At 44.7% G+C, this 25,116-nt stretch overlaps 1 protein-coding gene across 1 annotated transcript in view; it reads left to right on the top strand.

Annotated features, from left to right (window-relative positions):
• The window catches only part of LOC117514526 (neuronal membrane glycoprotein M6-b-like), a 134,772-nt gene that overhangs the window by 91,324 nt on the left and 18,332 nt on the right, over positions 1-25,116 (top strand). Inside the window, exon 2 of the mRNA XM_034175034.1 lies at positions 23,476-23,662. Coding sequence (XP_034030925.1) covers positions 23,476-23,662 — 187 coding nt within the window. The remainder of the gene's footprint in view (positions 1-23,475; positions 23,663-25,116) is intronic.

Raw genomic sequence — 25,116 nt, 5'->3', positions numbered from 1 at the left:
CACTCTGGAGACCTTGACTGCATACTGAGGAGGTAATTTATACAATTGATTCAGGTGTGATGGACCAGGGACACATCTAAAAGTTGCAGGACACCAGCCCTCTAGGACTGGAGTTGAAGACCCCTGCTAGACCCTCTGCAATTCCGCAAATGTGAAAACAAAACAGAAATAAATCTAACATGTAACATTATTCTATTGAAATAAAGCAGACATTCAAATTGGTGCAGCACGGTATTTGATCAAACGGAATATCTTCCATTCTAGAAAATTTGAGTTTGAATGATCTTCCCAATGGTGTATGTAAACTTATGTCCACAAAGGTAGTTGACACCTGCGTTTCTGTGCATTGGCTAATCGATTTATCTTGACTTGTCGCTACAGTTTAGATTTTATGAGTCTGGGAGTGTTGAGGTAATTCGTGACACAGGTTTCCAAACGGAGCGGAACATATTGTGAGCCGTGAACTCGGCGGTCCGACTGTGTGGCCATGCAACCATATTTCAGAGATTGAAGAAAAAGCAAATGTGGCAAACGGAGACGCGGAGGGAACATGATGCATTGTGGTAGAAAGCGAGAGCGACAGGCCAGCCTCAGTGTGTCACCTAAATTCTGCTCTGATGAATCGTCCATTGATTCCAATTAGGGCCGGTCAGTACTGAGCACTTGGGCCTGTCTGTTTCCCATTAGCACACTTTTAAACTGTGGCTGGCAAATGCTCGTAGCTGCTGGCAGAGTGGGTGAGGGCCCAGTTCACTGCAAACAATGTGGCACGGGCAGTAACGACAGCTAACATCAAAAACAACACAAGCAACGCAACTTTGGAATTGGTGTTAATATCAAATGAACAGAATTAGCAAATACGATGAGATATTGCACCCTTGATTTCACAATATCTTCTGGAAATTCTTAATCAGCATTTAAAATTATCTTGATTATCGCCTTTAAAACATTAATGTACCCATTGAGATTGTTCCTGTGAAGTAGGATTTAGTGACAGCAGAGAGCAGCCTTTAAACAGCTTCCCAGTCCATTGGGTATCGACCGTTAAGTTTGTTGCAGGCCCCAGAGGCCTGTCCTGTTTCTTAGCTAGGGATATTAGAGCCAGTCAGCCTTATCATCTCCACCTCTCCACAAGTCTTGTTCTTTCATTAACATTAATAGGATTTGGACCGATTATGCAACAGGCCTCTGCTCTGTTATGCAACGCACCATCTTCCATCAGCAGTATGTTTCGAGGGGTGTAGTTGCATCTTAGATCTTAGTGGTTTTTCACTCACTCAGATGTGGAGTGCAAGAGTTTATAATGCTTAAAGACACATGATGTCTCGAGGCTCTGTCTTCCACCCCTTGCAAAGCCGCCTAGCGCTGGCGTTATTTGAAAAACAAGAACACTTAAAGGAGAAGTTCAACCTTTTTTATAAGAGGGTGTATGTTTCAATGCTTTGGAGGTCATCTTTTCACCCATAATATAAATACATTTTTTTGGTGTGTTAATTATTTAGAATGCGAGCATGACTGCATGCTAACCAGCTAATTAATGTTACTGGATGGAGCAATAAGAAACATTCAGAGTAAGTAGCTTCTTGTTGCCACTGAACATAGGAAAATACCATTACACATGCCCAGTTGCATGGACAGTTTGTCTGAGGAAGAAAACATGAAAATGTTTGCTTCACTTAAAGTAAATGAACTTTTTAAGGTGGTCGTTTATACAGTTTGCTGCTTACCTTTGCCTCTTTGCTGCTGGGTATTCACTGAGTCAGTGACACAAAAAGGGATTCTTTTGTTGGACACAGCCGCTCCTTGGCAGTCATCTTGGTTTACTCTGTTTGTTTTGGCCCTGTCCCATAATATTAATTAGCCAGTTAGCACAAGGCGGTAGACGAACTCTAAATGAATAATGCACTCATTAATTTCATTTTTCTCCTGAGTGAAAAGATAACCCCCAAAACACCTGAAAATAGAACCAAGGTTGGAAAAAAGTTAAACTTTTCCTTTAATTAACCACCAACATTATTTATTATTATTTTTTTTTTTTTACATAGTGCTTCAGATTAGGACTGAGTGTTGGGTAGGATTGTGGAACCCAGGGGCTTAGTTTTCTCTGTTGTGGAGGCAGGACTTTTTGACCTTGACTTTACGGGTGATGATCATTGCTGACTTCAGGAAACCTGATTGTAGCACTTGAGAAGCTGTGCAAGGAATCTGTGAGTTTTGTAATCATCCTAGAATGAGATCCAGGCTTTCAATGACTTCCTGGACTTGGCAATCAGAGTGTGTCCTGCATGTGGTGAAAATGTTGAACTTGTAGAGACATTGGCCTTAGCTCTGTAGTGACATTCATGCCTCTGGGTCTTTGGATTTTGAGCTTAAAAGAAGTAGTTCTGAGAAGAGCTATGGAGTCATGAGGTCACTGGACATAGGTGTTTGGCAGTGCTGATATCTTTGGGTTCTGGTGCCTGTCTGACTGTATGGTTTTTGAGACTTGGGCGCTAACCAGTGACCTAAGACTGTGACTGGATGTCTTTTGTACTAGTTCTCTTCAGATGATCCTTTAGTATTGCTGGAATGACTTTCCCAGCATCTAAATATTTAGTATGTACTTTATGTCCGTTAGTACATACTACACAACTGATACTGTAGTATTTGAAGCAATCAACGAATACTGGGAACACCATTTGGATGTAGGATACCAATGGTATCACCTGTCCTTTGACCCAGATGTTAACAGGTGACACAAATGTGCAAAACAGGTATTGCATGTTGAGGTGACAGAGGGTTGTTGTCTGCAGCTCAGGAAAGTAACTAAAAAAGTAACTAGTAATCGAACTTAGTTACTTTTACAATTGAGTAATCAGTAAAGTAACTAAGTTACTTTTTTAAGGAGTAATCACTAATTGGATTACTTTTTCAAAGTAATTGTGGCAACACTGTTGTTGCCTTCTCACAAAGCTGCTTGCCTGTTGTCCTGTAGTCCATCCCAGCCTTGTGCAGGTCTACAGTTTTGTCTCTGGTGTCCTTAGACAGCTCTTTGGGCTTGGCTATGGTGGACAGGTTGGAGTGTGACTGATTGAGTGTGTGAACAGGTGTCTTTTATACAGGTAACGAGTTCAAACAGGTGCAGTTAATACAAAGAGTGCAGAATAGGAGGGCTTCTTAAACAAAAACTAACATGTCTGTGAGAACCAAAATTATTGCTGGTTGGTAGGTGAGGAAAAACTTATTTCATACAATAAATGCAAATTAAATTATTTAAAATCATACAATGTGACTTTCTAGATTTTTTTTGTTTGTTTGTTTGTTTGTTTTTTTAGATTCTGTCTCTCACAGTTGAAGTGTACCTACAATAAAAATTACAGACCTCTCCATTCTTTGTAGGTGGAAAATTGATAGTGTATCAAATACTTATTTTCCCCACTGTATATGCAACATCTTTTTAGCGCTGCAGGGATCCTAAACACTCAGGCACCTGCGTGCTGGTTCATGCACAGAGAAATGCACCACATGTCCAAAATGTCAGAGCTAATGCTCCCTCACTATGTAAGTGATACTTTTCATGTGAGACTCCATAAGTAACCCTTCATTTAACACAAAGGCTTTATGTGAATACTTATACTAGCTTGCTACATAATAGGCAATAAGCAGTATACAAAATCTAAATATGCATTTAGTAGTTGCGTTTACACATAAGTCACGAATGTCATTTTTCTGTCATTCGTGACACATTCCTGACATTCTTAATGTGACTTAACGCATCTGAATAGGTTTCTTAATAGTGTGTGATATTCTTGATATTCATGGAGCATGTTTTTGCCTGTCAAAAAATCTTCCACAAATGTCACACACCACCCTCATTTCGTCTCACGTTGTGGAGGTCGCAACTGAGCGTATTGATCCGTCTTGATGAGTATTGATCCTTAATAGAATGTGACAATGTTCGTAGTGGTTCCTGTGATGGTTCTTGGAGCCCAAACTGTCACGCGTTATTACGAAGTGACGCGGAAACTGTCAAGTTTTGACACGACTTGTAACGCGGCGTCACATTTCACTGCGCGCCACGACGAATCAGTTTTCTGTCACGTGCGCACAATTAAACTCGGCTCCAAGTGTCGGTCCACAGTTCCTGCTGAAGCTCCTCAGGACGCTCCTGCAGGTGTTCCACCTGCTGTTGTAACCGATGAGCAGGAGAATGAGTCTGAGCAACCAGAGGAGCGAGAGGAGACTCATGTGCAGCCAGACATCTCTGCACCTCCTCCAGTCCGGCGGAGGAAGAAACGCGCGCACAATTAAACCCTGCTGCATCGCATTCAGTTTGATTGCTAACACCAAGTTGGCTAAAAGTCTCATTTCAGTGCTCTTCAGCGCGCTCCTGCAGGTGTTCCACCTGCTGCATGCGCCTGATGTTTGGGAAAATGCGTGAGACGAGACCCGCATGAAGCCACACATCTGGCTCTGTCCTCCTCCTCTCTGCGCCACTCCATGGCACAGAGCCCAACTACGCGTGCAGTCACTAAGTTCTTCTGAAAAACTGGAGCGATCTGAATTCGGTTGGATGAATATGGGTGTGTGTGTGTGTGGAGACAATTCATCTCGTTCACAATGTGACAGAACTTAACGATGCGCTGTTACGCGCAATAGCGCGCAACAACACAATTCTCAGGTGTCAGGTGTCCTCAGGAACTGCTGCGACCTGTTACCACACGTTACGATTAATGGCACGTGTTGCTGGAGAATTATCAGGAACCATTACGCACGGTCAAGAATAGTGTTCCGTGTTGTTGCGCGCTATTGCGCGTAACAGCGCATCGTTAAGTTCTGTCACGTTGTGAACGAGGTGAATTGCCTCCACACACACATCCATATTCATCCATTCGAATTCAGATCGCTCCAGTTTTTCAGAAGAACTTTGTGACTGTATGCGTAGTTGGGCTCTGTGCCATGGAGTGGCGCACATGCCCAGTTGCACTGTGTTTGTGCTTGTGATGGAGGGCTGTATGTGGGGTTAATCTACTGTCTCGTGTCGTTTCTCAGATCAGTTGTTGGTTTGGTTTTGTGGTATGCAGATCACTTGACCGAGGGTCTATACATTCAAATAATAATTAAAAAAAATACTGTCATCACTCTTTACTCTTAGTCTCTTACAACGGTGTAGCCTAAACACATGAGCTTTCCAGGAGCGCACCCAATTCATTACGCACGCTCAGAGGCACGTCTCCTCCGGTGCGTATTTTTTTTGGGGGGGGGGGGGGGGGTGCGACCCCGCCCCCTGTGATAAACTCATCGCCCCCTTAATATTTTTTTCCTGGCGCCGGGCTTGTGCTCCCTCCATAGTGTGGAAACAGACTACATTACTCTATCCCATGATGGAGCTGGAGCCGACTTTGACTTATTATTTTGTCTTTTAAACTTGTTTTATGTCAAATACAGCTCTTGCTGCAGGGGTGAAAGGCAGACCCCTCTGCTGTGGCTGAAGAGGATGTCTCTTCCCAGTACGGCGCACCGCTGCTTTCATCTCTGTAAACAGGCATTGCCCAATCAAATTGCTTGCACTTTTATATTGTAGTAATGAGTAACGAAGATGGTTTAGGGAAATGTATCAGAGTAACAGTGTACATTTTATTGAGGAAATGTAATGAAGTAAAAGTGAAAGTTGCCAGAAATGTAAATAATGAAGTAAAGTACAGATACGTTAAAATTCTACTTAAGTACAGTAATGAAGTATTTCTACTTTGTTACATTACTGCTAAGGAGGGGCTCTGTAAGACGCATTTCAAGGTCCTTGAGTGGCCTAGCCAGTGTCAAGACCTGAACTCAATAGAAAATCTTTGGAAGGAGCTGAAACTCAAATCCTGAAAGATCTGGAGAAGATCTGTATGGAAGAGTGGACCAAAATTCCTGCTGCAGTGTGTGAAAACAAGATTTCTGTACCAAATATTAAGGTCTGTTTTTCTATTGTATCAAATACATATTTCATGCAATAAAATGCAAATTAATTATTTAAAAATCATACAATGTGATTTTCCAATTTTTTTTTATTTTATTTTATTATTTTTTAGATTCTGTTGAAGTACAGTTGAAGTGTACTTATGATAAAAATTACAGACCATTCTTTGTAGGTGGGAAAACTTGTAAAATTAGCATTGGATGAAACGCTTATTTTTGTTGTGTGGGCCGCTGAAGAGGAGGTACTGCTGGCCCACCACCACCAGATGGCGCCCTGCTTGGAGTCTCTGCTGACTCAAACATTGAGTATTAATCTGAACTTCTTTGCAGCCGTTTTCCTGGTGTGTCCTTATCTGTGGGATTGGCGTTTGGTGTGATCAGCGACGGCTTCGCCTCACACCCCAAACCAGATAAGTGGTGAAACAGGAGCTGCACGAGTGTGTGATTGGAGGTGGAGGTGCTCCCTCCTAACTAAACACTGACTGTGGGATTACTGAGTGTGCGAACTCACACTCATCAGGACTGTCTCTGTTTTCTGCCAGCAGTACCGGGTCTGACTGCTGAAGACAGCGGCCACCTGGGGCGCAGGGCTTGGCGGCTCCGGTGTTCTTCAGCTCCATTGGTGGTGGAAGCTGTGTGGGGATCTGGCTCTTCTCTCGCCAGGCGTCTTCTATCGTCGAGCCTGCCCACACGTCACCTGGTGTATGATTGACAGTCCACCATATTGTTATTGTCTGTACGTCGTGAGATTCACAACAGTAAATTGTTACTTTTGGCTTATCCATTGTCCGTTCATTAACGCCCCCTGTTGTGGGTCCGTGTCACGACACTTTCACAACAGGATTTCTTGGCCAGCGTCATGGATCCCGAGGGGCGTCAACCATCGCTTGAACAGCCAATGGAAGAGCGAGGTGCACAGGCGCCAGCAGGAGGCGTGTTGGGTGAGCTGCAGCACATCTTAACCGCCTTTACCGCTCGGTTGGACTTAGTTACCGAGCAGAGCAGTGTTCTCAATCATAGGATGGAGGCTCTCACCGCCCAGGTGGAAGCGCGTGCTCAGGGCGCTGCTGCAGCACCTCCTCCTGCTGACCGTGTGCCAGAAACAGACATTCCGCTGGTCGTTCAACGAACCCCCCCACCTTCCCCTGAAGCATACATAAGCCCTCCGGAGCTGTACGGAGGCTGTGTGGAGACGTGCGCGGACTTCTTGATGCAGTGCTCGCTCATCTTTTCACAGCGTCCCGTCATGTACGCAGCAGATGCCAGCCGGGTGGCTTATGTGATCAATTTGCTTCGAGGAGAGGCACGCGCCTGGGCTACGGCGCTTTGGGAGCAGAATTCACAGCTCCTAACGGTTTATACTGAGTTTGTGAGGGAGTTCCAACAGGTGTTAGACCACCCTCATAGAGGCGAGACCGCTTCAAGTGTGCTGCTGTTGATACGGCAGGGGTGTCGGAGCGCAGCAAAGTATGCAGTTGACTTCCGCATCGCGGCAGCGCGAGCCGGCTGGAATGCTGTTGCGCTCCGCGCCGCCTTTGTAAACGGACTGTCTCTGGTCCTTAAGGAGCACCTGGTGGCGAAGGACGAGCCGCGGGATTTAGAAGGGCTTATCGACCTGGTTATACGGTTAGACAACCGATTATCGGAACACCGACGGGAGCTAGACGAGGAGCGTGGTCAGGAACAAGCCGTCCCTCTTCCTCCCGGCTCTGAAAGGGAGCCGACTTCCCCACGCTCCACTGCCAGGGCTCTCCACGTGACAACAGCTCCCCCCGCTGACGTTGCTATGGAAACGAGCAGGGCCAAAAAACGATCAGATCAGAGACAAAGGAGGCTGATCCGTGGAGAGTGTTTTCTCTGCAGCTCTACCGAGCACACACAGAGAGAATGCCCCAAACGGTCAAAACAGCAGCACTCGTCCTTAGAGACTGGGCTAAGGGTGGGTCACAACACCCACGTGGGGAAACCCCGACGATCTGCACGAATCCCAGTCACAATCCTGAGTGGGGATCTAACCCTTCACGCCCCAGCACTGATGGACACGGGGTCGGAGGGGAATCTGCTGGATAGCAGATGGGCAAAGGAGGTTGGGCTCCCTCTAGTGGCCTTACCGTCACCATTGTCGGTGCGGGCGCTAGATGGCACCCTTCTTCCACTAATCACACACCAGACACAGCCAGTGACGTTGGTGGTGTCTGGGAATCACAGGGAGGAGATTGTGTTTTATGTAACACCTTCTACCTCCCGAGTGATTCTGGGTTTTCCATGGGTGTTAAAACACAATCCCCGGATTGATTGGCCGACTGGGGTTGTGGTTCAGTGGAGCGAAACCTGCCACCGGGAGTGTTTAGGATCCTCGGTTCCACCCGGTGTGACAGCTAAGGAGGAGGTTTTAGTCCCCCCCAATCTGGCGGCGGTGCCGGCCGAGTACCACGACCTTGCTGACGTCTTCAGCAAGGATCTGGCACTCACGCTGCCCCCGCACCGTCCGTACGATTGTGCCATTGATTTGATACCGGGCGTTGAGTACCCGTCCAGCAGGCTGTACAACCTCTCACATCCGGAACGCGAATCAATGGAGACCTACATCCGGGACTCGTTAGCTGCCGGGTTGATCCAGAACTCCACCTCCCCGATGGGTGCTGGTTTCTTTTTTGTGTGCAAGAAGGACGGCGGATGGCGGACTCCGTCCATGCATTGATTACAGAGGGCTGAACAAGATCACGGTTCGCAACCGATACCCGTTACCTCTGTTGGATTCAGTGTTCATGCCCCTGCATGGAGCCCAAATTTTCACGAAATTGGATCTTAGGAATGCTTATCACCTGGTTCGGATCCGGGAGGGAGACGAGTGGAAGACGGCATTTAACACCCCGTTAGGTCACTTTGAGTACCTGGTCATGCCGTTCGGTCTCACCAATGCGCCCGCGACATTCCAAGCGTTGGTTAATGACGTCTTGCGGGACTTCCTGCATCGGTTTGTCTTCGTATATCTAGACGATATACTCATCTTTTCTCCGGATCCTGAGACCCATGTCAAGCATGTACGTCAGGTCCTACAGCGGTTGTTGGAGAACCGGCTGTTTGTGAAGGGCGAGAAGTGTGAGTTCCACCGCACTTCTTTGTCCTTCTTGGGGTTCATAATCTCCTCCAACTCCGTCGCCCCTGATCCGGCCAAGGTTGCGGCAGTGAGAGATTGGCCCCAACCAACGAACCGTAGGAAACTACAACAGTTCCTCGGTTTTGCAAATTTCTACCGGAGGTTCATCAAGGGCTACAGTCAGGTAGTTAGCCCCCTGACAGCCCTGACCTCCACAAAAGTCCCCTTCACCTGGTCGGATCGGTGTGAAGCCGCGTTTAGGGAGTTGAAATGCCGGTTCTCGACTGCACCGGTTCTGGTGCAGCCGAATCCCAAGCGCCAGTTTGTTGTTGAAGTGGATGCCTCTGACTCAGGGATAGGAGCCGTGCTGTCCCAGAGCGGGGAGTCCGACAAGGTTCTCCATCCATGTGCCTACTTTTCCCGCAGGTTGACCCCAGCTGAACGGAACTATGACGTCGGCAATCGGGAACTTCTTGCGGTGAAGGAGGCTCTTGAGGAGTGGAGACACCTGTTGGAGGGAGCATCGGTACCATTCACGGTTTTCACGGACCATCGGAACCTGGAGTACATCCGGACCGCGAAGCGTCTGAACCCCAGGCAAGCCCGCTGGTCACTGTTCTTTGGGCGTTTTGACTTCCGGATCACCTACCGCCCCGGGACAAAGAACCAACGATCTGACGCCCTGTCCCGGGTGCATGAAGAGGAGGTCAAGACCGAGCTGTCAGACCCCCCTGAAACCATCATCCCCGAGTCCACTGTCGTGGCCACCCTTACCTGGGACGTGGAGAAGACCGTCCGGGAGGCCCTGACACGGAGCCCGGACCCGGGGACAGGTCCGAAGGACAAATTGTATATCCCACCAGAGGCCAGGGCTGCGGTCCTTGACTTCTGTCACGGTTCAAAGCTCTCCTGTCACCCAGGGGTGCGAAGGACCGTGGCAGTGGTCCGGCAGCGCTTCTGGTGGGCGTCTATGGAAGCCAACGTCCGGGAGTATGTCCAGGCCTGCACCACCTGTGCCAGGGGCAAAGCCGACCATCACAAGGCCCAAGGCCTCCTCCAGCCTCTGCCTGTGCCTCGTCGCCCCTGGTTTCATATCGGCCTGGACTTTGTCACGGGCCTCCCGCCGTCCCAGGGCAACACCACCATCTTAACGATAGTGGACCGGTTCTCCAAGGCGGCCCACTTCGTGGCCCTCCCGAAGCTCCCGACGGCCCAGGAGACTGCAGACCTCCTGGTCCACCACGTCGTGCATCTGCATGGGATTCCAGCAGACATTGTCTCAGATCGTGGTCCTCAGTTCTCCTCCCACGTCTGGAGGAGTTTCTGCAGGGAACTGGGGGCCACCGTCAGTCTCTCGTCTGGGTACCACCCCCAGACGAACGGGCAGGCAGAGCGGACGAACCAGGAACTGGAGCAGGCCCTCCGCTGCGTGACCTCCGCGCACCCGACGGCCTGGAGTGACCATCTGGCCTGGATCGAGTACGCTCATAATAGCCAAGTTTCATCTGCCACCAGCCTCTCCCCGTTTGAGGTGTGTTTGGGGTACCATTGTTTCCGCTAGTGGAGGGAGAGGTCGGGGTGCCCTCGGTCCAGGCCCATCTGAGGAAGTGCCGTCGGGTGTGGCGTACCGCCCGCTCTTCCCTGCTCAGAGTCCGGACGAGGGCTAAGGCCCATGCAGACCGCCAGCGTTCCCCGGCCCCTGCATACCAGCCCGGGCAGGCGGTTTGGTTATCCACAAAGGACATACCTCTGCAAACGGAATCCCAGAAGCTGAAGGACAGATTTATAGGACCCTTCACCATCGTGAAGGTCCTCAGTCCAGCTTCACTGCGGATACATCCAGTATTCCATGTTTCCAGACTCAAACCCTGCCACACCTCTCCCCTCTGTGCCCCCGGACCGGCGCCGCCTCCTGCCCGGATCATCGACGCGGAGCCCGCTTGGACTGTGCACCGACTCCTGGACGTTCGTCGAAAGGGCCGGGGGTTCCAGTATTTGGTGGACTGGGAAGGATATGGACCCGAAGAATGCTCCTGGGTGAAGAGGAGCTTCATCCTGGACCCGGCCCTCCTGGCCGAATTCTACGCCCGGCACCCGGACAAGCCTGGTCGGGCGCCAGGAGGCGCCTGTTGAGGGGGGGGGTCCTGTTGTGTGGGCCGCTGAAGAGGAGGTACTGCTGGCCCACCACCACCAGATGGCGCCCTGCTTGGAGTGCGGGCTTCAAGCCCGAGAGGGCGCCGGAGCCACTGGGAGTGACAGCTGTCACTCATCCTCAGCACCAGCTGTCACTCATTCATCTCATCACCATCACCATAAAGGCCGGACTGCAACTCCACCTCCTCGTCGAGAAATCAGCTACCATTCAGGTAATTTTCTCTGCTGACTCAAAAACATTGAGTATTAATCTGAACTTCTTTGCAGCCGTTTTCCTGGTGTGTCCTTATCTGTGGGATTGGCATTTGGTGTGATCAGCGACGGCTTCGCCTCACACCCCAAACCAGATAAGTGGTGAAACAGGAGCTGCACGAGTGTGTGATTGGAGGTGGAGGTGCTCCCTCCTAACTAAACACTGACTGTGGGATTACTGAGTGTGCGAACTCACACTCATCAGGACTGTCTCTGTTTTCTGCCAGCAGTACCGGGTCTGACTGCTGAAGACAGCGGCCACCTGGGGTGCAGGGCTTGGCGGCTCCGGTGTTCTTCAGCTCCGTTGGTGGTGGAAGCTGTGTGGGGATCTGGCTCTTCTCTCGCCAGGCGTCTTCTGTCGTCGAGCCTGCCCACACGTCACCTGGTGTATGATTGACAGTCCACCATATTGTTATTGTCTGTACGTCGTTGTGCGATTCACAACAGTAAATTGTTACTTTTGGCTTATCCATTGTCCATTCATTAACGCCTCCTGTTGTGGGTCCGTGTCACGACACTTTCACAACAATTTTCCCCTCTGTATATAAACAAGGAACAGAAGGGCTCATACGGAGGGGATGTTTCTTCATTCTGTGCACAGGATGCCATTATGCCACAAACTCTTAACACAGAAAATAACTGTTGGATGTAAAATCAATGTGTAAAATTTCACTTAGAGCACTTTGAACAGAAATCGTTGTAACCGATGCATGGTAACACTTTAGGAGAGTCCAAATCATATTTACCCGAGGCCAAAATATGGCCTTTGTGTATTGCAAAGGCCTTGCGTCCATCTGTCCGTCTGTGCTCAGCATAAGTCCAGTCCTATCACTGCCAGGGTCTTTAGGGAACATTCTTGAGATACAGACCTTGGACAAGTTCAAAGATAGCTAACCTTGACCTGTTTTAAGAGGTCAAAAGGTCACATTCTGTTTCCTATTGTTATGCTCATATGGCCTAGGGTATTTTATCATTGTATTATATTTAACCTTATGCTGCATTAACGTATAACAATGGCAAGTCATGAATGCCACGAAGTATACACTCTTGGTCGCTGATCACAAATGTGATGATTCGAGACCGAGGCATCAGGTGTCCTCAGGAACTGCTGCAACCTGTTACCACGTGTTACGATTAATGGCATATGTTGCTGGAGAATTATCAGGAACAATTACGCACGGTCAAGAATAATGTTCCGCGTTGTTGGGCGCTATTGTGTGTAACAGCGCATCCTTATATTCTGTCACATTGTGAATGAGGCGAATTGTCTCCACACACACCCCCGTATTCATCCTACTGTCATTTGCTGAACAATTCAGATCGCTCCAGTTTGCTCCTCAAAATCCACAGCAGAAGAACTTTGTGACTGCATGCTTAGTTGGGCTCTGTGCCATGGAGTGGTGCAGAGAGGAGAAGGAGACAGACAGCCAGATGTGTGGCTCTACGTGGCTCTCGTCTCGCTCAGTTTCCCAAACATCAGGCGCATGCAGCAGGTGGAACACCTGCAGGAGCGCGCTGAGGAGCATTGGAATAGCCGACTTGGCGTCACTGTCCTTCAGCATACCACAGCAATGAAACTGAATGCAGTGCAGCAGGGTTTAATTGTCCGCATGTCAGAGAAGAATGCTGTCATGCTCTGTTAAGGATCACCACTAATCAAGATGGGTCAACACGCTCAGTTACGACATGAGGTGAAATGAGGGTGGTGTGTGACATTCGTGGAAGATTTTTTTGACAGCCAAAAACATGCTACACAAATATCACCCAATACTCACTATTAAGAAACCTATTCAGATTCATTAAGTCACACTAAGAATGTCAGGAATGTGCCAAGAATGATGCAAATATGACATTTGTAACATATCTTGCCTATGTGTAAATGCACCATTATGTAACTCACCAGCTGTTGTAAGACATTTTCAGGAAAAATGAAGAGAAGCTTTGTTTTTGCTTTATGTCTGTCATCTTATATATTTACAGGGTTGTTTTTCCCCCACACATCTCATTCCCTCTAAGTGTGTGGGATTTCCTTGGCTAGTTGAACCATATATAATCTGTTAACTGAATTCAAAAATTAAATCAGTACGTCTGCGATGAGTCCATTTGGCATTTCTCACTCAGTCCTAATACCTTCTTCCCTCGAGGGGAGATCTCAATCTGCTGTTATAAACCCATCAGTAAAGGCTCCCCAGTGGCATGCAACTCTGCCTGGCTTGTGCAGGATAATTAGAACAGCATTCATTAAAGTGCAGCCCTCTGCCAAAGCCCAAAATGCACCATACTGCAATGTTTAAAGCCATATTGTGTAGGATTTAGGGGCATTTATTAGCAAAAATGGAATATATTCTTCATAACCACCTGATTGTTCTTGTGTAACAATAAAATTATGTGTTTTCATGTGTTCAGAATAAGTGCACAGTCATGCTACTCTCTGTAGACATGGCCCTGTCATATCTCATAAGTGAAGCCGAGTACATCGTGATTAGTACTTGACTGGGAGACCACTTAGGAAGACCAAGGACTGCGTCTGGGGGGGCGATGGTCTAGTTTGAGGAGGTGATGATCTAGTGGTTAAAGCATTGGTTTTGAGACCAGAGGATCTTTGATTCAAGTCCCAGCCTGACTGGAAAATCACTAAGGGCCTTTGGGCAATGTCCTTAATCCCCTGGTGGCTCCCATTGTGTAGCGAGTACCTTGTATGGCAGCACCCTCACATCGGGGTGAATGTGAGGCATTATTTGTAAAGCGCTTTGAACATCTGATGCAGATGGAAAAGTGCAGTTCATTTACCATTTGTGTATAGAACTGTATGCATCAGTAATTGCGTCTGGGGAAAAAATGAAGATACAGTAGCCCAAAAGGGACATAGTTACCCCACCTTTTGCAGTGTGGCTAGAAGCCTGAAGAAATAAGAACAGGAATCACTGGTTGCTCCCCCATACAGACACACATGCGCACACACCTACTGTTTGTTATAATTAGCAATAACTGAAATTATTATAAAATAATTGTGTAGATTTGTTTTATAGTACAAGACTAAATTGTTTTCTCGACAAAATTTATTTCAGTGGATGCAAAACCTTCTTTTCTTCGCTCAAAATGTCTCAGTGCACTGCATCAAAAAATCTGCCAATGGGGTAAGAAAAATGTACTTGGTTAGAATTCTCAAAATTAGCCAAATCTCTAGGCACTGAATAATCAAAATGTGCCTTAACACTAGACAGAATTCTTATTTTATGATTAGCCTCTGTCTTACAATAATGAAAACAATCTTGTTCCTTTGCTTGGATGATTTGAAATCCATTGCCTTTCCTTGTTATTGGTTAATGCTGCATTTACACATAACGACGATAAGTCACGAATGCCACGAAGTACATATTCTTGGCCGCTGATCACGAATGTGATGATTCGGGGCAGAGGGTCAGGTGTCCTCAGGAACTGCTGCAACCTGTTACCACATGTTACAATTAATGGCACATGTTGCTGGCGAATTATCAGGAACCATTACGCACGCTCAAGAATAATGTTTGTGACTTGTCGTCGTTATGTGTAAATGCAGCATTAGATACAGCTTGATATTAGCTGGAAAAAAAATATATATATTTTTCTAGTCAAATTTTCTTTTTTTACTTTCTTAGATATCAGTTTTTGCAGTGTGCTCACTCAAGATTTTGAGGTAAAAATAAGCCTGTATGGTGCAGTGGTGTAGTGGTACCTCACAGCAAGAGGGGTCGGGCTCAGTTTTCTAACAGCAAACAGTGACAGAATTAGGACTTGAAATTCACCTAGTTTGACTAATGTGGGTCTCAGGTCATATTGAGATCTGGTAATGTACTCCAGAGTATGTGTTTTAGTCAGGCTTTTGGTCAGAAACCCCAATCTAGTGTCCAGTGAGTGTGGATTGTTAACTGCATGCAGAAGGATACAATCTTAAACCATCTCTGTCAGCCTGAGCCTGAGGTCAGATCATCTGAGATGCACTGTACTGAAGAATCATGTCATATACATTTAGGATCATAAATTGCAGTCACTGGCCCTTTATGATGTCATTTCGCAGAGCTGCACAGGTATCTACAAGCTTTATATGATTCTTAAGTCCTGTTCAATCCAAATATACAGTGGTTGCATTGAACCAGATTCAAAGAATGAAATAGTGATGCTTTGGAGTTGCCAAATAGAGCAGGTTGTCATGGAAACAGCAAAACGGTACACAGTTCATTTTCTGCTTTGTGTGTGTGTATGTGTGTGTGTGTGTGGGGGGGGGGACCTCCCACGTTGCTGGAGGAGCTATTTTTAATGACATTATATAAGATGCCTGTCATGTGCCAATACAATGTGAATAAATTTCCGTGTGTTTGATTTCCTCTTCATCCTGACATGGGTGCAGCGTGCGGTCCCCGTGCATGCACATGTGCCTCACATCGAGTCTCTAACCCTCTCAGGAGATGGTGCATGGCCTGCCGTAGTTAAATTGGAAGCAAATGAACTAACATCATCATCATCATCATCATTCTGCAGGAATTGCCTGAGCTGAAGAGATAATTTATGATTATTTGTTACCATTCTGCAAACACAGCATGCCTGTGGAGTGACAATAAATAAATAAACGCTGCAAAGAATGAACGAACAAGTCTACAGGCAATTAGCATTTTCCTTTTGATTCCTTATAAATGTCTCTGAATTTTACTCACATGATGCAGTTCCTTGTTTGTTTTTCTCATTTTCACCTGTGCAAATACCCCCAAATCACGATAGTTGCAGGGTAAGAGGCCTCAGCCGCCTAAATACCACTTTGGATGCCTGGAGTCTTCAATTTTAAATAATTTATAAAAGATGGCATCATGAGTTATTTATGCAATCTGGTCAAAGGTGGGGAGGGAGGGGGACTTCAAATATTACTTTAAAGTGAGGCAGGGAGCAGTATTTTTTTTTTTAGGATATGATTTTTTGATGCAGCTTACATGTAATATTCAGCACTCCCAGCTGAACTCAGACTAAGTGGAAAAAGCTGGTCGGTTAGCCAGCCGAAGCCGTCGTCTGCACAATGAGTGCGATCTCATGATGCAGCTGCTTGATTTACCTGCACAGTTTGAATATTCGTGAGAGCTGCAGTGTAGTGTCGAGTGTTGCATCGAGTGTTTTCCACACAGCTACGAGGCATCATGATGCTGACCTCTGTTCCACCCAGATCATTTTAAAGTATTGCATAGTTTTACAAAAGCTGTGAGGTTTCAAACTGGATCTGGACAAATGCCAGTCATTCAGAATTTATATTTTCTCCATTATCTTTATTGTATCTTGTTCCAATCAGGATGCTTTGTTAAATGAAAATAGTTATTCAACCCATTTACCTGTTTACTATGTCAGAGAGAGACTACGTGCTCATCAACAGTTATATGCTGGTGTGTTTGTCTGTTTTTCAGCAGATTTATTCATTTACAGTCCAATCCATAGGCATTTAGACAGTGACACAATTTCTGTAATTGTGTCTCTGTAATCCACTATGTTGGAGTTGAAATGAAACACTCAAGATGTTCTTGTAGTGTTGCCTGAAATGGTGTATTATATGTTGGCTACTGTTGGTGGGAAGAAAACAGAACTGTACCTCCCTCTTGCTCAGTGCGATGCTCACACACACAAATCTATGTGATCATCTCATACATGTATACGTACGTCTCATACGTCTCATACATACCATCCCTGGATCTCAAGACCAGGCACCTAAGTGGCTCTAATCTTTTTTTTTTTTTTTTTTTTTTTTTTTTTTGATATTTAGATATACCTTAATATACACTAGTAGAGTTCTACCTTAGATTTGGAATATATAATAGAAAATATATCTTACTGAATTTTCATGTGATAATATGATAGGTTTGATATCTAGCCATGTCCAAAGCTGTTGCACCTCAAAAAGTGCACATTTGGCATCAGCGTTTGTGATGTGAAGTTGCAAAGTGAGGAGCTGTTATTCATAATGGGAAAAACACCCTTTATCCCAATACCCTGACCCCCTGATACAGACATTAAATACCATAACATACATGATGGAAGTGAATTGAAATCAGCCATCACAGAAAATAAGAGAAAATACAAAAAAAAAAAAAACACTTTGCTGCTTCTCCTCAGGGAGCTTTGGTGTCCACTGTGTGCTCAGGCAGGTCAGCAATGATCTACTAATGTTTCAGAAATCTTTTCACGTACATCCACTTTCTTGATGCTAGAGCACTGTGTGCCTGGCACACTTCAGTTTAAAGGGAAGGGCAGGTGCAACTCTGAGTGGTGGTATTATCTTCAGACTAAAACTACGTCCATGCTATGCTAATGAGAAAGGTAATTCCAACCCCTTTGTGCTCACCACCTGTCTTAACGCTGGTATTTTGTGGTGATTACAACCCCAGTTCCAATGAAGTTGGACTGTTGTGTAAAATGTAAATAAAAACAGAATACAATGATTTGCAAATCCTTTTCAACTTATATTCAATTGAATACACCACAAAGACAAGATATTTAATGTTCAAACTGAGCAACTTTATTGTTTTTGTGCAAATATTTGCTAATTTTGAAATAGATGCCTGTAACACGTTTAAAAAAAGCTGGGACAGTGGTATGTTTACCACTGTGTTACATCACCTTTCCTTGTAACAACACTCAATAAGTGTTTGGGAACTGAGGACACTAATTGTTGAAGCTTTATAGGTGGAATTCTTTCCCATTCTTGGTTGATGTACAACTTCAGTTGTTCAACAGTCTGGCATCTCCGTTGTCATATTTTGCGCTTCATAATGTGCCACACATTTTCAATGGGCGACAAGTCTGGACTGCAGGCAGGCCAGTCTATTACCCGCACTCTTTTACTACGAAGCCACACTGTTGTAACACGTGTAGAATGTGGCTTGGCATTAATAATAGTAGTCCTATGTGACTAAAAAATATTAATCCAGGTTTTGAGTATATTTCTTATTGTTACATGGGAAACAAGGTACCAGTAGATTCAGTAGATTCTCACAAATCCAACAAGACCAAGCATTCATGATATGCACACTCTTAAGGCTATGAAATTGGGCTATTAGTAAAAAAAAAGTAGAAAAGGGGTGTTCACAATAATAGTAGTGTGGCATTCAGTCAGTGAGTTTGTCAATTTTGTGGAACAAACAGGTGTGAATCAGGTGTCCCCTATTTAAGGACGAAGCCAGCACCTGTTGAACATGCTTTTCTCTTTGAAAGCCTGAGGAAAATGGGACGATCAAGACATTGTTCAGAAGAACAGCGTAGTTTGGATAAAAAGTTGATTGGAGAGGGGTAAACTTATACGCAGGTGCAAAAAATTATAGGCTGTTCATCTACAATGATCTCCAGTGCTTTAAAATGGACAAAAAAAACAAAGACGCATGGAAGAAAACGGAAAACAACCATCAAAATGGATAGAAGAATAACAAGAATGGCAAAGGCTCACCCATTGATCAGCTCAAGGATGATCAAAGACAGTCTGGAGTTACCTGTAAGTGCTGTGATAGTTAGAAGACGCCCGTGTGAAGGTAATTTATTTGCAAGAATCCCCCGCAAAGTCCCTCTGTTAAATAAAAGACATGTGCAGAAGAGGTTACAATTTGCCCAAGAACACATCAACTGGCCTAAAGAGAAATGGAGAAATATTTTGTGGACTGATGAGAGTAAAATTGTTCTTTTTGGGTCCAAGGCCCGCAGACAATTTGTGAGATGACCCCCAAACTCTGAATTCAAGCCACAGTTCACAGTGAAGACAGTGAAGCATGGTGGTGCAAGCATAATGATATGGGCATGTTTCTCCTACTATGGTGTTGGGTCTATATATCGCATACCAGGTATTATGGATCAGTTTGGATATGTCAGAATACTTGAAGAGGTCATGTTGCCTTATGCTGAAGAGGACATGCCCTTGAAATGGGTGTTTCAACAAGACAATGACCCCAAGCACAAAAGTAAACAAGCAAAATCTTGGTTCCAAACCAACAAAATGAATGCCTCGCAGATGTGAAGAAATCATGAAAAACTGTGGTTATACAACTAAATACTAGTTTAGTGATTCACAGGATTGCTAAAAAAAAAAGCAGTTTGAACATAATAGTTTTGAGTTTGTAGCGTCAACAGCAGATGCTACTATTATTGTGAACACCCCCTTTTCTACTTTTTTTTTTTTTTTACTAATAGCCCAATTTCATAGCCTTAAGAGTGTGCATATCATGAATGCTTGGTCTTGTTGGATTTGTGAGAATCTACTTAATCTACTGGTACCTTGTTTCCCATGTAACAATAAGAAATATGCTCAAAACCTGGATTAATCTTTTTAGTCACATAGGATTACTATTATTCTGAACACTACTGTACCTTTCAGCATTGATGGTGCCATCACAGATGTGTAAGTTGCCCATGTCATGGGCACTAACACACCCCCATACCATCACAGATGGTGGCTTTTGAACTTTGTGCTGGTAACAATCTGGATGGTCTTTTTCTTCTTTTGTCTGGAGGACACGATGTCCATGATTTCCAAAAACAATTTGAAATGTGTCGTCATCAGACCACAGCACACTTTTCCACTTTGTCTGTCCATTTCAAATGAGGTCAGGCTCAGAGAAGGCGGGGGTGGCGTTTCTGGATGTTGTTGATGTATGGCTTTCTCTTTGCATGGTAGAGTTTCAACTTGCACTAGTAGATATAGCGATGAACTGTGTTAACTGACAATGGTTTTCTGAAGTGTTCCTGAGTCCAGATGGTAAGATCCTTTACACAATGATGTTGGTTTTTAATGCAGTGCTGCCTGAGGGTTCGAAGGTCATGGGCAATCAATGCTGGTTTTCAGCCTTGCCCGTTACGTATAGAAAGTTCTCTAGATTCTCTGAATCTTCTTATTATGGACTGTAGATGATGGAATCCATAAATTCCTTGCAATTGAACGTTGAGAAACATTGTTCTTAAACTGTTGGACTATTTTTTTTTCATGCAGATGTTCACAAAGTGGTGATCCTCGCCCCATCTTTGCTTGCGAATGGCTGAGCCTTTTGGGGATGCTCCTTTTATACCCAATCATGACACTCACCTGTTTCCCAATTAATCTGTTCACCTGTGGAATGTTCCAAACAGGTGTTCTTTGAGCATTCATCAACTTTCCCAGTTTTTTGTTGCCCCGTCCCAACTTCCCAACTTTTTTGAAATGTGTTGCAGGCATCCATTTCAAAATAAGCAAATATTTGCACAAAAACAAAAAAAAGTCTATCAGTTTGAACATTAAACATCTTGTCTTTGTGGTGTATTCAGTTGAATATAGGTTGAAGAGGATTTGCAAATCATTGTATTCTGTTTTTATTTACATTTCACACAACGTCCCAACTTCATTGGAATTGGGGTTGTAAAAAAGCAAAGTTTGCTCAAAGACACTCTAAATGGAGTTGTAGGCTCTGTGAAATGTCTTTTTACCACCACCATCATTGTGTTTGAGGAAGGAATCCTCATTTCGTGTCCTACCGACTTTCCCCGCAAAAAGGGGCAGTTTTGCTGCACCTAAAGGCAACATCAAAGTGATGGGTGAAATAAAGCTTTCTGAAACACTGACCCATCTTGAAGCAGTTTTCCCAAAAAGGTTCACTGGCATTTGGAAATGGCTAGTATGGCACCACTGCCTGGCAATCATTGGTATTACAAGCTTAAAATGGCTCATCTCAGATTTATTCATATGTTGTTTGTTTGTTGTCCATTTGGCTGGCAACCTACAATCCACCAAGAGTAAGTGTAGTGTGTGATTGGATAGCCATCATTCTCTGCAGCCTACAGAACACGTTACAACTTCATTATTAGTCGTCAGTGGCGGTTCTAGAGTGATTTACTCCCCGGGCGAAACCCCCCCCCCCCCCACCCCGCACACTACCACCACCTCCGCCCCACCACCCATGAAAACACTAACTTCATCCAGAACACCCACAATCCCACAAATTAACTCACAACAGCTATTTTCAAGAACAAATTTCCGGTTTTAATGACTACTGCAATAACAAACACAAAGATAAACAATAATTACTTCAATAAAGTTTTTGAACATAAAAAAACAAAAGACTCAGTGACTTCACATTACAACTATGTACAGTACAGGTATTTATAAAAGCACAACTGCACTACAGCACCACCCGATGGTCAAAATATTGCACGTCATTCAGTTTTACCAACAGAGTGCACTTTGCATTATCATAGAGTACCATTCACCATAATGAACAAGACTTAAACCTCCATTAAAGTCGCACCATATAAACAACAAAAGAAGTTAAACAATCTGTATATTACAGAATACCAAGAAGTGACAAAAAATGTACAAAAAACCCCTATAAATTAAAGTGGCAAAAATGGTAAAGCGCAATCATGTATCATAAATAAATGAACTAACGACAGGTAAATTCTGTACCCATTACTGTACACATAAGAAGAAATAACAAACACTATTGTGTATCATAAGTAACAGGAAGCAACAAGTGAAGAAGTTAACACTCTTTAAAGGCAAAAATGGCAAACCACAATAATTTGTCATAAATAACAAGAAGTGCAAAAGAAGTAAGATGAAAACAGTCTATATACAAAAGTTTGCAGGAGGGCATCATAATTGTTTGCCACAGTGCTCACTATCCGTGATGTGAAATTCCATTGAGTAGGAGCATTTCTGGGCAACCTTGAGCAGCCTGCAGACTCAAGAAAAGACATCCTCTTTGTGGATTTTGAGAAAAATGTGGCAAAACCAGAGAGTGATGCAAAAAATATTCTGTACTCAGATAAGCATTTAGCCCCCTGAGACAGAACCAGATTCAGTCTGTGTGCATAGCAATACACAAACATTGCACTGGGGGCAATTGCTTTAACTTTGGCCTGCAAACCATTGAGAGCTGAAGCCATGACAGCAGCCATGGCTTCTTCGTAAGGAAGACTATCAAATGGCTTCGCCAAAATCCGGTCCACAACATTCAAATTGTCTGCTTTGTGATGGTGGAGGGGCTCAGTAGCACCCGCTGCTCGGTAGGGACAGAAACTGCGATAGAAGTCAGAAACAGTGATAGAAATCAGTCTCCAAACACAAGCAGCTACAAAAAAAAAAAGACTGTCTTACTCCGTTTCGACCACCTCTTCGTCCAAACATTGAATGATTCCCCCCTCCCCCTGCACAAACTGCACTGTGCAGCGTTGCTCACCTAACGCGAGAGGTGAGACTGTCGCTGAACCATTTCAACTTGACCAATTGACCACCAGGACCACCATAATCTTGGGAATTCCTTCGGTTCATCATACACAACACAGAATCAAACCTAATGGGAATGTAGAGAATTTCGAAACCTTTATTTGAAATATTATAGAATAATAGAGCAGAGCGTGATGACAGATGATGATGTGATCTGAGGACAGTGGATTGTACAGGTGCCAGATGCGCGCCTCCCACCATGGGACGGGGGGGGGGGGGGGCGGGCGCTCTGCCGTAACGTAACCACGAACTCCCCCGTCAGTACAACCCCCCCACCCCGTTTTTTTTTTCTGCATGGTGGCGCCGGCCCCGCCCGGGGCAGCATCGCCTCCAGGACTGCCCCTGTTAGTCGTGGTCTTCACTTGTCACTGATAAAAGAAGCATTAAGACATCTTACTGCTTTATTTTTGCTTGACAAGGATGATACTGTGCAAAACTGCAGGGGTCAAACTTAATATCTGGGTTGTTAACACTAGGGGTGTATCGATACAATATTTTGGATCACTATCAGGCCAACTGACTGAAAATACTGGATTGGATACCAGAAATAAAAGAAAACATAACACAATCTGATCCAAGTTTTTTATTGAAAATGGCTCACATTGTGGATTATGTATGTTTTACCTTTGGGGGGGGGGGACAATATTTGTTTAATAGTTTGAGCAGATATTTGTTAGATGACTAGGTTCACAAAATTAAGGGCAAAAAAAGGTATCAGATTGGTATTGGTATCCCTAATTAAGACTATACTCTTTTTCTCTGGTTCCCCCTGTAGGATGTTTCGAGTGCTGCATCAAGTGTCTGGGCGGTGTGCCCTATGCATCCCTGGTGGCTACAATCCTCTGCTTCTCAGGCGTGGCTCTTTTCTGCGGATGTGGCCATGTGGCGCTGACCGGCACCTTGGCCATGTTGGAGAACCACTTCTCCACTGTCACCAGCGATCACACCACCCTCACCATGGTGTAAGTCCTGAAGGTGCTGCTTTGCACTGCAAAGAGTCACAGTAGGTTTTCAGAGAGAACAAGAAAGCATAGTTTGGTTAAAAAAATAAAAAAAAATCCTATGCTGTAAATTTGGAACGCATTGGAAAAATGTGACAAAGTATTGTATTCTTGGCACCATGTTGTTGGTTTGCCATGGTGGTTGTGAAGGTTGGGATTTTGAATCTAGTTTCTAAGCTACTGTAACCATTTTTGTGTAAGAATCAATTAAAGTAACCTTTATAGACCTATATTGTAACAGTTCTTTACAAAGCGCAAACTGCGTATGGTTGTTAGCAGGCAGTCAATAACTGAAAATTGAGTTACATCACAAAACAGTTCCAGAGAGCACAAGAGCCAGAGAATATGTGGTTGAAGAAAATAATAATAGGCAGGCAAAAGATACAAAGCAGAAATGTACTGACAACAACTACGCACAACAAAGACAGCGTGGGATGTAGGACGTGGACGATGGCTCGTACAAACTATACTGTGTGTGTAGGAATCAGCTCAAAGAAAAATTAGTTCAACCAAACTATACGTCAGATTCGCTTACAATTTAATTGTATCCCAACTTACTGTACAAAATGGAGTCAAATCAACTTTAGGAAGAGTGATAATGTTTAATATTGCATCCTCCATATCAACTCAGTTCAATCCTTTTGGGACCTCATACCCTGGCTAAGTGCTAAGTGTTAACGTTTGCTTCACTCCCAGTTTAAATCCATAACTAATATTAGTTTGCTAGAATTTCAGGTGATTACAAAGAGCAGGTAGCTCAGTGGTTTAGGAGTTGGGCCACCAATAAATAGACCTGGGCTCGATTCCAGGTAACACTAACTGTTTGTCTTTGTTAAAGACACTTCATCTCCATTGTTCCAGTCCATCCAGCTGTAAATGGGCACCAGCCTTGGCTAAAGAAGTCACTTGTGTTAAAGTGCCTTGACACACAAATTTGACCCGCACACTGGTATGAAATCTGCCATGCAGGAGAGTAAGCTTGTAAACTCATTGTAAACTGTGTGGCTTTGTGCAACTGCGAAAAAAGAAATTGCAGATGCAACACCTGCATGTTATAGTATTAGGCATGAAGAGAAAATGTTACTGTGTACAAGGGATTTTAAACAGTCCACTCACTTCATTTCATTTATTTTCATTTATTTATTTATATAGCGTCACATCACAACAGAGTTGCCTCAAGGTGCTTCACACAGGTAAGGTCTAACCTTACTAACCCCCAGAGTAACAGTGGTAAGGAAAAACTCCCTCTGAGGAAGAAACCTCAAGCAGACCAGACTCAAAGGGGTGACCCTCTGCTTGGCCCATGTTACAAACATAAATTCCACAACAATTCACAGAACAATTCATGGACGAATATACAAGAAATGCTGCTGATGCACAGGACAGGAGGGTCGCCAACACAAACACAACTCCCA

This window comes from Thalassophryne amazonica, chromosome 1, assembly GCF_902500255.1.
Source record: "Thalassophryne amazonica chromosome 1, fThaAma1.1, whole genome shotgun sequence".
In the NCBI taxonomy this organism is placed as follows: Eukaryota; Metazoa; Chordata; class Actinopteri; order Batrachoidiformes; family Batrachoididae; genus Thalassophryne; species Thalassophryne amazonica.
The sequence above is the reverse complement of the archived record's forward strand: the minus strand, read 5'-3'. Positions and strand labels throughout refer to the sequence as shown.